General features: G+C 39.3%; 1 protein-coding gene across 4 annotated transcripts in view; it reads right to left on the bottom strand.

Moving 5' to 3' along the window:
• Positions 1–15,035, bottom strand: part of LOC148861622 (CHY-type/CTCHY-type/RING-type Zinc finger protein) — a 33,288-nt gene that overhangs the window by 17,791 nt on the left and 462 nt on the right. For all 4 annotated transcript variants that reach the window (XR_016112441.1, XR_016112440.1, XR_016112442.1 and 1 more), the window contains exons 2-10: positions 14,912–14,999; positions 14,769–14,825; positions 14,588–14,620; positions 14,430–14,507; positions 14,263–14,306; positions 14,117–14,157; positions 8,171–8,253; positions 8,007–8,098; positions 7,821–7,890 (exon numbers count right to left, since the gene is read on the bottom strand). Coding sequence is in view for 1 of the 4 variants with exons in the window: in XM_088982742.1 (XP_088838868.1) it covers positions 7,821–7,890; positions 8,007–8,098; positions 8,171–8,253; positions 14,117–14,157; positions 14,263–14,306; positions 14,430–14,507; positions 14,588–14,620; positions 14,769–14,825; positions 14,912–14,999 (586 nt within the window). In the remaining 3 variants the exon portion in view is untranslated. The remainder of the gene's footprint in view (positions 1–7,820; positions 7,891–8,006; positions 8,099–8,170; positions 8,254–14,116; positions 14,158–14,262; positions 14,307–14,429; positions 14,508–14,587; positions 14,621–14,768; positions 14,826–14,911; positions 15,000–15,035) is intronic.

Genomic DNA, 15,035 nt, shown 5'->3' with positions numbered 1-15,035 from the left:
AGTTCGCCACCATAGGGTCTGCGCGCAAAGGGAAGGGCAAGGGGAAGCTAGGAGATCTCCCCGTGGACCGACCCATGACAAGATCCTACGCTAGGGCCCATAACATAGTCGTCTAGGTCATCTTTCTTTTGAGTCATTAAAAGTTACGTTTCCAAAGTTGTTTGTGTCCTTGTCAGTGAGTCAGTTACAGTGTCAGACATGTCAATTGAGTAAACATTGTACAAGTTCTTTACCTTTGCGAAATAAAATGTCTGAATTTCCATTTCACATTGTTTATTCTGATGTTTGGAGCCCTGTTACTCTACCCATTGAGGCTGGATATAAGTACTTCATTACCTTGATTGATGATTATTCTAGATACACCTGGGTTTACCCTATGCGATCTCGAGATGAAGTGTCAAAAATTGTGAAAGACTTTCAACGCATGGTGTTCACTCAGTTCCAAATGGAAATCCATATCTTCCAGTCGGACAATGCGAAGGAATACTTCCATAGTGATCTCACGAAGTTTTTTGCTTCAAGTGGGTCACTTCAACGAAACTCTTGTGCCAGGACACCCCAACAAAATGGTGTTGCTGAACGAAAGAACCGTCACCTTCTCAAAGTAGCTCGTGGCTTATTAATTCATATAAATATGCCAAAAGGTTTTTGGATGGATGCAGTCTTGTGTGCTACATACATCATCAACTGCACGCCCTCTCGGTTATTCCTCGGGTTATTCCTTGTGTTTTTCTTAGTTACCCTTTATCTCTAAAGGGGTATAACTGCTATGATCCTACCTCTCGCAAGTACTATGTCTTCATTGATGTATCATTCTTTGAGAATCAACATTTTTTCTAGGTTTCTCCTCAGGGGGAGAGTAGGGTTGAGGAGAAACAGGCGACTCAAACTCAACTACCTCCTTTACCCGATCCTCCTCCATTCTGGGTTTTTCATCGTCGCCATAAAAGCGAACAGAGTTCAAGAGACGTGGAATCTGACACTATGCAACCAATATCATCGGATTCACCAGAGGCAGATCCGTCTCATCAGTCAGGTACACTTGCTCCTATTGATATGTTTGTTCCTCTAAATGTTGATCCACCTGTCATCAATGATCTTGATATTCCTATTGCTAAGAGAAAGGGTGTTAGGTCTTGTATCACTAATCATCCTATCTTTAATTTTGTGTCCTAGGATCATTTTTCACCTTCATTCCATGCATTCCTCTCTTCTGTGGACAGTGTCCCCGTTCCTAAGAATGTGGCAGAAGCTTTGTCTAAACCTGAATGGACAAATGCAATGCATGAAGAAATTGATGCTTTACACAAAAATGGCACTTGGGAATTGGTGGACCTTCCTGAAGGGAAGGAAGTGGGTTGCAAGTGGGTGTTCACAATGAAACACAAGGCTGATGGAACTGTTGAAAGGTACAAGGCTAGACTAGTAGAAAGAGGCTTTACACAGGTATATGAAGTGGACTATGCAGAGACTTTTGCTCCAGTAGCCAAGATGAACTCTATCAGGATCCTTCTTTTATTGGCAGCAAATCTTGATTGGAAACTTCACCAATTGGACATAAAAATTGCTTTCTTGAATGGTGACTTGGAAGAGGAAGTGTACATAACCCAACCTCCAGGTGGTGGACCTTCCTGAAGGGAAGGAAGTGGGTTGCAAGTGGGTGTTCACAATGAAACACAAGGCTGATGGAACTGTTGAAAGGTACAAGGCTAGACTAGTAGAAAGAGGTTTTACACAGGTATATGAAGTGGACTATGCAGAGACTTTTGCTCCAGTAACCAAGATGAACTCTATCAGGATCCTTCTTTTATTGGCAGTAAATCTTGATTGGAAACTTCACCAATTGGACATAAAAAATGCTTTCTTGAATGGTGACTTGGAAGAGGAAGTGTACATAACCCAACCTCCAGGGTTCTATGCCAAAGGCAGTGAACAAAAGGTGTGCAGGTTAAAAAAATCTTTATATGGGTTGAAACAATCACCTCAGGCTTGGTTTAATAAGTTCCATTTAGCAGTTCAACAGATGGGGTTCAAACAATGCCAGTCAGATCACACTCTTATTTGTGAAAAGAGATGAAGGGAAAATTGCAACTCTTATTGTGTATGTGGATGACATAGTGATCACAAAAAATGGGAGGCTGAAATACAGAGACTAAAAAAATTCTTAGCCACTCAATTTGAGGTGAAAGATCTAGGCCCCTTACGTTATTTCCTTGGAATTGAAGTTGCCCGCTCTCACAAGGGCATCTTTATTTCCCAACGGAAATATGTACTAGATCTACTAGAAGATACAGGCAAGTTGGGGGTAAAACCAATTGACTCACCAATTGAATCTAATCATCATCTGAGAGACAGTCGGGGAGAGTTTTTGAAAGATGTGAAGAAGTTCTAGAGACTCGGGAGACTTTTGTATTTTTCGTCTATGATCAGGCCTGATATTGCTTATGCAATGGCTGTCCTTAGTCAATTCATGCACAATCCTAGGACAATTCACTTTGAAGCTGCAGAGAGGATCCTGAGATACCTCAAGAAGTTTCCCGGAGCTGGTTTGTTGTTTCAGAAACATGGTCACTTAAAGGTGGAAGTATATACTGATGCAGATTAGGCAGGAGCAGTCAATGACCGAAAGTCTACCAGTGGGTATTGTGCCTTTGTAGGAGGAAACCTGGTCACATGGAGAAGTAAAAAACAAAGTGTGGTGGCTAGATCTAATGCTGAAGCAGAGTATAGAGCGATGTCTCATGGGGTTGCTGAAATCATGTGGATAAGAAATCTGTTATGTGAACTGGGTTTTGCAGTGAGCAATCCTATGTCACTCTACTATGACAATAAAACTGCCATCAATATTGTTGCTAATCCAGTCCTGCATGATGGACGAAACACATTGAAGTGGACAACCATTTTATTAGAGAGAAACTTGTAAATGGAGAATTGTGTACTCCATATGTCAACTCAGAAGAACAACTTGCAGATATCTTCACCAAAGGTCTTCATCATGTGCGACACAAAGATTTGTGTGACAAGTTGGGCATGATTAGCATTTATGCTCCAACTTGAGGGGGAGTGTTGAAATAATTTACTTGTTGGTGTTAGGGTCGGTTTGGCCAGTTAAAGCGTTTTTTATTTCTATTTTTTTACTTCTGTTATGTATGTTATTGTACTCACTTATAGCAGGGGCACAAGGGTCTTTTCCCTTCTTATTTCTGCTGCCCTATATATATTATAATAAAAGTTGGTGCCGCCAGCACTGTTACATTGCCAATCCCTTCTCTTCTCTTCTCTTCTCTTCTCCCTTCTCTTCTCTTCTCTTCTCTTCTCCCTTCTCTCTTCTTCTTCTCTTCTCTTCTCCCTTCTCTCTTCTTCTTCTCTTCTCTTCCTCTTATTTCTGGCCGGCCACACTGTCAAGATCTTGCAAGAGCATTAGCTGAAGTATTTGCTGATCAAGGTATTCACTTGAACAACCAATTCAAATTTGGACACAAACCACTAGGCTTCTCTCATCTCCTGATGGAGTGCCTAAGGGCCTTCATTTTCCATCCAACTTATCACCACCAATCTGCAGTCTCCTACTGCAATCAGATTTGACCAACCAAGTGAGCAAGCTATTTTCAGATCTTGAACAATTGCATGGATCTATGTTTTTAATGAATTACCAACCCCAATTAGTCCTGTGAAGCTCACGAGGATGCTCCCATTGTGATTCTCACTGCACCCCCCATTCCCGATGACCACAGATTGCCAATACAGCATCCATCAGAATTTAATTTTAATCTCCTTATCTCCAAAGCTATGGAACCAGTGGTGACAATTTTGTCTTAGGACAAAACCTGCTATGGCATGACCAAATAAGTTGGTCAACACCCAATGAGTTGCATCCCTTTCACACCTAAGGCTCCATAATATAGCTACTCTATTGCATGATCAATGTATTTGTTTTAATGGGCGATAGATGAGTGTTGAACAGCTCCATAATGTTTGTAAGGCAGGGCAAACTCAACCCAAAGAGATGAAAGAAATGAATCCACACCTTAGAACAGTAGGGACAGGATTGTAATAAATGTTTAACATCTACTTTCTTTTCGTAAGTGCTTATTTCAACAAAAAATAAATTTCTAGTTCACAATTTACATATGATACATATGAAATTGAGTTACACTTATTTAGTTATTTTATTATTATTTTATGAACCACAATGTGGAAATCATCTTGAAGCTCTTGTAGTTCCAAATTTCTTCCTTTTGTTATACATCATACTTTTAAGTAGTTTGTCCCTTCTATTCTGTGGTGGCACTTCAAAATACTAATTTTGCAATGATAGGAAGGATTATGTAAGTATAGAGTATAGACATCTGCTTTGAGAAGTTAAAGCTCTGATGCAAGAATCGGGATCAAAGGTTAATGGGTTTACAAATTTGAAAACAGCATAGCAGATGGATTCGCAAAACAGGGGGAAGAAAGAGAGCAGATATTTTGGGGTTTAGTACCCACTTCAAAATACTAATTTTGCAGTGATAGGGAGCAAAAGTGGAAGTACAGAAGGATTATGTAAGTATAGAGTATAGACATCTGCTTTGAGAAATTAAAGCTCTGATGCAAAAATTGGGATCAAAGGTTGAACGGGTTTACAAATTTGAAAAGAGCATAGCAGAAGGATTCACAAAACAGGGGGAAGAAAGAGAGCAGATAATTTGGGGTTTAGTACCCCAAAGGGGGGAAATGTATTTGATGAATCTGTCAGGCGCTGAGGCAAACTACCTTTATACTTGTGATTATACTTATTCTTTCACAATTAATAAAATCTTAACAGTTACTGTTCAAAAAAACATTAAAAAATGACAGAGCAATACTTTGCTTTCTTAGTGTTTTTTCTCTTTGTACTTTCAGTTCTCTTTCACCTTTTTTGTAACTTTGGTAAGATGTATAAGGGCACATCTACCCCCACCTGGGAGATCTTCCAAGAATCATGACAAAGCTTGTAGCATAATAAATTGGTCATGAAACAAGCATGAGTACACTTTTGAATATGTTAACAAGAATTACCTGGCAAATATCAATTTCTATGATATTAGTACGCAGGTTAGATGGGGTTCTTAAACCAATGGGATTTTTAATCGGTGATTCATAAAACAGTGAGTAGAGGGAATATGTCAATTGTTTAATTGTTTTCAAAAAAAAAAAGAAAAGAAAAAAAAACAGTGAGTAGAGGACATAAAATGAGTTGCAACATCCTATACAAATATCCACCAGTCTTTAGATGTGATTCATGTGAATTGACATGGGGAGGGTAGCCATAATATTTGAGGAAATAGTGGGCCTTCCACTTATGGCAAGCATCTTTCTTCCATTTTCTATTATGTAAATACAGCATTGATAACTATTATATTGTAGCTACTATATTAAGAAATTGTGCATTAAAGAAAATTGCTAAAAGGTCAGCAATAGAGAAGCCCGATACTTATAAGGGCAGATTTACAGAAGGGGGGGGAGGGGGGAATGACTGGGATTGCATATGGAACTAACTCAATAAAGTGAGAAAGTTCAGGCCTATGTTGTAAACAAAAGAGCTAAAGACACTTAGGAAAGATTAGACTCAAATCTAAAAAATGACACTGTAAGCATCGGTACACAAACCTATTATGAAACAAAAATATTTTAACAAAAAATGCTATATGTTACAAATCGTACCTGGCTTACATTGAATGAGTTGGGATCTACTGCCGACAAAAGACGTTCCAATACCCTTCCAACATGATCTGACACCACACATCTCACCATAAGACTGGGACCCACCATGTATGAGCTGTGCAGTGTCAGATCATGTTGGGAGGGTGTTGGAACAAATTTCGTTGGCAGGTGATCCAGACTCGCATTGAATGCAGTGTTGCATGGACATGGACACAAGAATCAGAATCTAAAGCATTTCTGGGTCAGGTTGAAGTTCAGGGTTGAAAAGTATGAACCTAACTTAACTTTGGGTTGGGTTAGGGTTGACCTCAACCCGACTCAACCCATCCCAACTTGCACTCCTAATTATCATATTCATGCAAACAGGCATATTGTATATGAACATGATAGATGATACACAGACATCATATTGTAATAATATTTTACAATAAACTACCCTACATCACCCACCTCTCTCTTCCCTTTACATAAATACCTATTCATAAACCAATATATGTATCATACATAATGTACAAGAACATATAATTACCAGTGTAATACATTGGTTTCAGGATAGGCCAGGTTGCCCAAAGGCATCAACCCTAAACCAATCCAACTTTATATTAGGTTGATATTTTTCGATCCTAATCCTAAGCCAATTGTTAACCCAACCCAACTCAACCTTTTCAGATTGGCCCAACCCAAGTTGCAACCTTGATAACACAAGTCATATATACAGTGCATATGTTACATATGACCAAGTGGCATTAAAGACAAGGAAACAAAAATAATTCATATAATAACAAACGTTTATAGAAAGGAAAACATTATGCTAACACTGTATTCACATAAGCAAGCTATAAATGACCAACATAAGGTCTGGATGAGTTTTGTGTCTGAAAACTCATTGGCAAAATGCACATGAAATTGCTTAGGCAAAAGCCTGGGAATTGGGACAAATGACCAACATAAAGGTCTGAGGCCTCATGACTTGCCAAATGTCCCAGATATACAAGATAATGGCCCACCATTGGATGGGTTCCACGAACTCAACTGGGGCAACTACAACTTAAAATAGGATCCCAACTTCTTCATTCAACAACTATTTGGATGGCAGAGAAAGGGTTTATTAAAACTCTTGCAGAGCTAGTCCCAACTTATTAATTATGAGGCTATGACTTGCAATGTGCAAAATAGTCCATCAGCATCAGGTCAAAAAAGGGTCATTACCCAATGTTGGTCTTGGCTAATGGCTATCCAAGGTCTTGGGAGGGAAGGGCATACGGAACTAACCTTGAGCATTTTAGCATGAAGTGGCTGCTCTCAGACATAAACCCATGTTTTCGTGACTCGTCAGCCTGAGTTTTTCACATTACACTGAACAATGATCCCCAAACCCATAATAGTGGATCATATCTGGAATATATGTTGTGTAAAAAGAACCAGCACCCAGCAATGATAGGTCAACAAGAGATTTTCAAGGTCCAAGTTCACCACAATTGGAAGATCACATTCGTGTATTAACAATGTATAGCAGTAGGTCTTGATTCTTTATGCATGGGATACTGGGATGCACAGCCTTCAAGGTTTGTATTATGTTTTATTAATATCATATGATAAGGACCAACCACTGGATCCTCCAATGATGGGTACTGATCCTCTGCACATGAGATATTGGAGCATCAGAATTACATGCATTTAATAAACTAATTTGGAAGGTGATAAAAGTATTGCCAAAACAGAGCCCCACTATTGGCCCCTACCACTTCTGCCCTTAGTCTTATGCTTCACAATAAATTCCTCTCTCTCTTCTAATCAACACCTAGACACTAAATACTATGATTTCCGTCTTAACTTGTCCCTAATTTTTCACTTTGACATCAGCCGGCAAATATTTGGCTAGAGATATTTTAGGTTTTGACTGACTTCTAAAACCATAGGTATATTAAGGAGCTGACATGTTCAATGGCGGTCTAGCTGCTTCACTAAGAATGGGAAAGCCAAATAATTATATAAAATGATACACATACAATGCTAACTATTAGTACTGACACAGTAAAATACAAAAGAAGCTGACAAGTATGTTCCTGCATCCTTATCAACACACAAGCAAATAGTCAGTATGCCAATATGAAAATAAGTGTGAAACCTCATACCTCTTCATCTATTTTCCTCCAAACTCTAGACATGTCTTCTACTGACTTGGAGCATATGGGACAACAATATCTGGGGATGAGTTACAAGCAGAGGCAGCTTAGGGACTAATTAAATGAGTAATTATCTTCCCTTGAAACAATTAAAGAGAGAAAAGAACAGAATTTCAAGAAAATACAGAATCTTACTGATCGTGCTTCATCATCTCATGTAGACAATCCATATGCATGGTGTGGCCACATTTCAAAACTGTTGTCTCCTTCAAAGAATCAAAAAGATACTGCCACAAAAAAAAATGATTATCGAAATATTCCCAAAAAAAGCTTCAAAAAAAATCAGACACTGCACAAACCTCATAACAGATAGGACAGTGGTGGCGCATAGAATTCTCCACACACAAGTGATTGCCATGAAGACTGGTCCCATAGCAAGATCCTGGGCTCTTACAAAAATATTAACAGAAAGGAACAATAAATGCCAACCTGAAAAATGCTTTGATATTTCTAGATCACACAAAATGCAAGCATAGTGTTTGTCCATGTAGCAGAGTAAGTGTATTGAGAAAAGTAATGAAAAAAGTACACACAATATGCATTAACTGATAAATGTATGTCAGATTTTGTGCTTAAGCAGATGATATATAAGATAGATTAAGATAACTAGAGATTTGATTAATCACAGATATCAACAATTAGGAAATAACTTAGGTTCTCAAATGGAAGAAGGAAAAATTTAATCTCTAGTGTTGAGTTTGAGGGTGGGATGAAACCTACAGAGGAAGAAATTACAAAGACATTTGTGGATCATTTTAAGTTAATTTTTGCCACTGTAGGTGAAAGGAACTTGGAACTAGAGGATCTGAATTGGATAGAGTGCCTAAAGCGACAATAGTCCTCCTAGAAAAAAACCCTTCAGTTTGGAAGAGGTTCATGACGTAATTTTCTCAATGGAGAGGTCTAAAGCCCTTTGAACCAGATGGCTTCTCAATGGCATTTTATCAGGATTGCTGGGAAATAATAAAATTTGATTTGATGGAGGTCTTCATTGAGTTCCACACCAAAGGGAAGATATCACCAGGAGAAAATGCAACCTTCATTGCCCTAGTGCCCAAGAAAAAAGATGTCAAATCTCCAAAAGATTATAAGCCAAAAAGCCTGGTGGGTAGCTTGTACAAAATCATTGCTGAAGTCCTAGGAAAAAGATTTAAGAGTGTATTGCCCCTGATAATCTCCCAAAATCAGGGAGCTTTTGTAGAAGGAAGACAAATAATTGACCAGATTCTTGTGGCGAAAAAAAAAAAAAGAAAAAACAAAGAGGCAAAGGCTTATTTTGTAAATTAGATCTAGAAAAAGCCTATGACATGGTGGGCTGGTCCTTCCTTCTAGGCTTACTGGAAAAAGTTGGGTTGGGTGGTAGATGGAGAAAGTGGATCAAAGGTTGTATAAGTTCAACTCACTTCTCAATATTGATCAACGTTGTGGCTAAAAATTTTTTCCCAGCAAAAAGATGACTAAGGCAAGGAGATCCCATCTCCCCCTTCCTTTTCACCATTGTTGTGAAGCTAAGTAGGCCAATTATAAAGGCTGACCTAGAAAACCAAATTAGAGGCTAGAGGGTAGGAAGAAATCAGGTTGTGGTGACCCATTTGCAATTTGCGGATGACATAATCATATTTTGTGAGGACTACTTGGAGCTTTGTCCGTGCAAACAAGTGGAAAGAGAAGCTTAGAGTGGAGGCAAAGACGTTCATACTAGAGGAAATCCCCACCAGAAGAGGAGTCGTATTGAAGTTCAATGAGCTCTCGAAGGCGACGATCTTGCTAAGGGGCAAAGCTATCTTGTGGTTCAAAGGTTTTATGGAAGGCGATATCCTTTCACAGAGGAAGGTGAACTGGCAAGTCTCACACAAAGGTGATACCATACCATTTACTGGGTGGAAGTATTGGAAAACAAAAATGGACATTGAAGACTTAAGTTTTTAAAAAAGGAAACACAACCGTTCTGCAAGGGGAAAGGGATCCAACAGGTTCCCATTTCTTAGCTACATGGGATTAACTCTACTTCAAATCTAACAGCTAGAAGGAAATTGTTCGCAAAGGTTCAGGCAGAGAAGGGTGTTGTGTCAAACAAGGGGTTTGGACATGCTGCATATTTAAATTCCTTGGTGGTTGAAAAAAGGGCAACAAAGCAGGTCAAGCTGACCTGACTAGGTGTTTCAGGAGGTGCGGGCCCGATTTCTTTCAATAAGGCTCATGACTTTTTGAGGAGTCACATGCCTTGCTCCTTTGGCTCGTTAGGGGACAAAAAGGAGGGTGTATCATAATCCCCTTCACTGGGAAGCCAGGACCCACTGATCTACAGCAATGGCGACTAGATTTTTGACAAGCATGCCTCTTGTTCCACTGGTCTACCCCAGAAGAGATCGATTGAACAGACGATAAGCAACCTAGCTTGGAAAGCAATAGTAGAAGGAAATTCCACCTCTCCTGGAAGACTAAATCCAAAGTTCAATAGAGAAGATAGGGAGGAATCAGACGCAGACAGTGATTAAGATGACTTACAAATCGAGGGTGAAGAGGAAGTCAACCAACTTTCCAACATAGGAAATCTTGACTCCAACAAAACTCAAAAGAAGCTGAGGGTAAGGATTTGGGTACAGAACTTATTTTCGCAAAACCTTCTTCGTCAAGCACCTTACCGCTGAAGGAGCTTGAGTTGGGGGAGGCCCCTATAAACTGTGAAGTGATCTCGCCTAGGATTGAGAGGGAGAACACAAACAATCGGACAACAAGCCAAAGGATGATTTAAACTGATGGGGTTATTGGGTGTAACCTACTGCAAAGCAAATTAGCACAAGTTAATTGCCAATAAGAAGTTGCTCAATGCCTACCTCCCAAGGATTCCGATCAGCCTCTACTTGCCATGGGTGTAGCTTGTGAAAGTAGTAAACAGGGAGTTCCCTACCCCCTCGAGTTTCCTCTGTGTTACTTATCCTATGTCTTCTCCTAAAACCAACACTACTTCGAATGTGTGCCCTCTTCTATGTGTGCAGAACCAGTCCCATGTCAAAAGCCCATTGACGTAAACAATGCTTTTGCCACAAAGCTTGCAAATGCCTTGGGCGTAGGGAAGATGGGGGATAAAAGGGGTGGAAGAGAGAATCCCCGATCCGAAGCAAGCTAACTTGACAAATCTAGTGTCAAAAATTGAGAGGGAGTCGGATGATTTGGGCAGCCACATCAGAACTGGGTCTTCACCAGAAATTGAGGAGGGAGAAAAAAAAAAGTTTTAGAGAGAGTCCAATGGAGCCTATGTTTTTGCTTAAGAAGAAGAAGAAGAAGAAGAAGAAAACATTACTGGAGAAGCCGTTAGGGGTGAAAACGTATACAAGAAAGGACAAAGGCAAGGGAAAAGGAAGAGGAGGAAAAGTGAGGGACAATGAATGTTAATCCCTGGTTCTGCTTTCAAAATTGGAAGAGGTCTTCCTGGACCAAAATTCCATGGACAATAGAGTTTGGTCTCCCTCCCCGGATGGTCTTTTCTCTTGTCCCTCCTTCTTCAACATCCTTACCCATTCAGAACCATTGAGGGAGAATCTCCCAGTAAAAGAAATTTGGTGTAAGCCAATTCCTTCCAAAGTGAAAACTCCTTATTGGGAAGTGTTCCTTGGAAAGGTTAATACCTATAATTTGATATAGAAGAGAAGGCCAGTTAAGTGCCTCTCTCCTCATGTTTGTATCATCTCTTTGGCTAGTGGCGAGATCCTTCCTCATTTACTAATTTCATGCTCTTTTGTGTCTTACATTTGGGATTACTTTTCTTCACTCTTTGGCTGCAAATGGGACCCCTCACAAGATGTGGTTAGTTTATTCAGTTATAATTGTACAAGGCTACAAAAAAAAGGGCAAAATGTTTATGGAAGGTCACAAGAGATATTGTAGTTTGGACCATCTGGGAAGAAAGAAATCAAAGAATTTTCAATGAGAAGAGCGGATCTAAAAAGGAAGCAATTGAAACAATTAAAATCAGATCAGCACACTGGGTAAAAATTGTCAATACATTCAAAGATATCTCAACAGATGATACAATGAGGAAATGGGAGGAAATGGTACAGATAGGAACACATAACGAAATTACTAAGATGGATTGGAAACCCCCATATCCAAATAAGTTGAAGCTGGATTTTTATGGTAGCTCCCTTGGAAACCCTAGCAGTGCAGGACTAGGGGGAGTATTTCAAAATCATCATGGAGAAGTTGTGGCTTTGTTCTCAGGACCAATTGGGTATGGAGACTTGATTGAGGCTGAGACAATGACACTCTTATACAAGGCTTGAAATTAGCAAAACAATTATAAACTAGAGAATTGGAAGTGGAAGGGGACTCACTCTTGGTCATTTCTTGGGCTAAGCAGGTAAATTAAGCACCATGGAAATACAGATTTTCTTTCAGGGAGATTGACATTCTTGCTAAGAGTTTTAACTCTACATTTGGGTGGGTTAAAAGAACAACAAATGGATTGGCAGATACCCTGGCAAAATAGGGAGTTGATAGACCTACTCTTTTTTGGGAACTGTAGCTGGATGCATTACAACAGAGGGATGCTAATCCATGTAATTTGGGACATTTTGTATATTGCTATACTCCAGAGTGCAAAGCAGCTAAAGAAGGAATCTTTTTGGGTTGATGGGAGTACAATGTGATGTACTCCCAAGGACACAATTCACACTAACTACCATGCCCCTTTTTAATTCTTTTATCACATTTAGTACACTCTTGTACACCCAAGGACACCTTTTCTCATTCTCCACCCATCTCACCACCACCTCGGAATCTCCCTCAATGATTATGTTAGTAAAGTTTTTGCTTTTTGCCACTCTTAATTAATCCCTACAAAAGTGCTAAAACTTCTGCTCAAATTGCATTGTCGTAACCTGTTGTTCCCAGTAGATAGTCAAAATGTCCATCATGCATTTCCTGAATACACCTCTAAAGCCTGAAAGACCCGGATTGCCCCTACTACAGTTTAAGTTTAAAACATTGAGTTTGAGGAGATTCCCATTGAGGATGTACCACAACCCTCATAATAGACGAGTTTCCAATTATCCACCAACCTCTTAGAATGTCATCAGAAGAGAAAGGGTTGAACAAACCAAAATGTCTTCACCCAGTGGACCACTTTCAGTGTAATCGTCAATAATAGTTCTACTTTCTTGAATCTTATCACTGAATAATCTTCCATTCCTCTCCTCCCAAATGAGCCATTGAACTGCTGCTTTGGTGCATCTCCAAAGCACCTTCCTCTTCTTGTATCATACACCAAAGTTCATTTTTGGTAGATATAGATTAAAAATAGGGTAAAATCACCTTTCTATATATATGTAAGTTTTAGTGTATATGTTTGCTGTTTTTTTTATAGATTTCTAGAAAAATAGAAATATCCTTGCCTTAAAGTCTATTGATACGATTCAAAATTCAAATTTATTCAACCTTCTCTGCAAGTTATGGCATAATAACGATTTTCAAAACATTGGTCCAGTTAAGCAATTTTAATATGCTTACTTAAGCATGAAAGTCCAAATCAGTGATGGGATGCATAAGATTTTGCTTTTATTTGTCAAAGTACATGCATACCATCTGAAGCACCTCTTACTTAAATGTTTATTCACCCAAAACCATACCAAGAATTCCAGCCAAAAGGATATGGTTGTCTTTTGGCACTAGAGTTAGCAAGTGCAACTTTCAATTGTCAGAAATCCATTTAGGGTCCATTTGGTTTGCAGGAATAGGGGTCTGGAATCGGAATCCCATTCCCATTCTTGGTGGAATGGCATTCCCCCATATGAGGGAATGGGCATTGCCTCCCCCTCCCCTGGGAATGAGAATCCATTCCAGCCAATTCTGATTCAGATTCCAATTTCAGACTGAACCAAACAGGTGAAGGGAATAGACAATTTCGATTCCAATTCCAATTCCAACTGTGAACTAAACTGACCCTCTGAAGTTTGGGACTGGCTTGTTGTGGACAAGACAGGAAAAGTTGGAATTTGAAAGATAATGATTTGTAAAAAAGAAGGTAAATAAAGCCCACAAGACAGTGCAGTTTAGTAAGTGCAAGTATAAGTTAAAAGAAATGGTTATCACGTAATGTTCACAAAAGCAGGCTTCATAAAACTAGAATCAATGAAACATACTTTTATTCCATAGAATGGAATGCTTGCACGACACTACAAGCAAGACGCATTGATATGCTAATTTCCAATAATAGATATTCCAGCGTAAGATTGATCCCTACGTACCACATTTCTTGCAGTGGAAGAATTTGTCGCGGCCACCGACTCTAGTTTAGAAATTAAAAAATTAGCATACCTTTAGCTCGCTACAGAAAAGGCAGAAATCATATCCGAGAAAACCAAAAAGAATTGATCAATGAACACTTGATAACCTGCAAATTCCACAGTCGTCGCAATGAAACTGCCCCTTGCTGGTCTGAAACGGAAGTAAAAATACTAATAGTCATTATGCCAAGTCTAGAAAAGCACCGTCACTAGCCCAATATTCAAGCCCAACTAACCAAAGAAATGGCAAGCGGAAACCAGGAAGAATAATTACATCATCATCATAGAATTTACAGACTTCACAGAAATATTCTCCCATGTTTACACCGCAGTTGGAACAGACTTGAGCGACCTGGAAAAAACAATTAGAAAACAATTCGTGATGATAAAACAGGGCTAGCATATATACAATCGAAATAGATCAAACCCCACCTGCTGCTCGGTGTCACAAACTGAACAGACGACCTGAAACAATCAAATTAAACTCTACGTATCATTGCCAATCCAAACTCAATCATAAATAGCATAACTAGTCGAATAATACATAACAGTAAGTAACCAATAAGAAAAGAAGAAAGATAAGGAAAACCCAGAATAATAATAATAAACTCACTTGCTGAAGATCCTGCCTGACGAGTTCATGGCAATCCTTAGGGTTCTTCAACATGCTCTAATTTAACAAAGCAAAGGGTTAAGAAAACTCAGATCGATCAAACAATTGGAAGCTATCTAAACCAAATGCTGGCCTTGTCATACCGTGGCTTCGTTGTGGCAGTGACGGCAGGGGAAGATCTCGTTGCAGCAGGGAGCTCGAATCTTGCATCTTCTCCTGTAATGCTCGCATCTAGAAACGAGAAAACCCACATTATCATCAATCAGC

This window comes from Nelumbo lutea, chromosome 4 (assembly GCF_056320005.1).
Source record: "Nelumbo lutea isolate HS-2025 chromosome 4, American lotus-T2T, whole genome shotgun sequence".
In the NCBI taxonomy this organism is placed as follows: Eukaryota; Viridiplantae; Streptophyta; class Magnoliopsida; order Proteales; family Nelumbonaceae; genus Nelumbo; species Nelumbo lutea.
The sequence above is the reverse complement of the archived record's forward strand: the minus strand, read 5'-3'. Positions and strand labels throughout refer to the sequence as shown.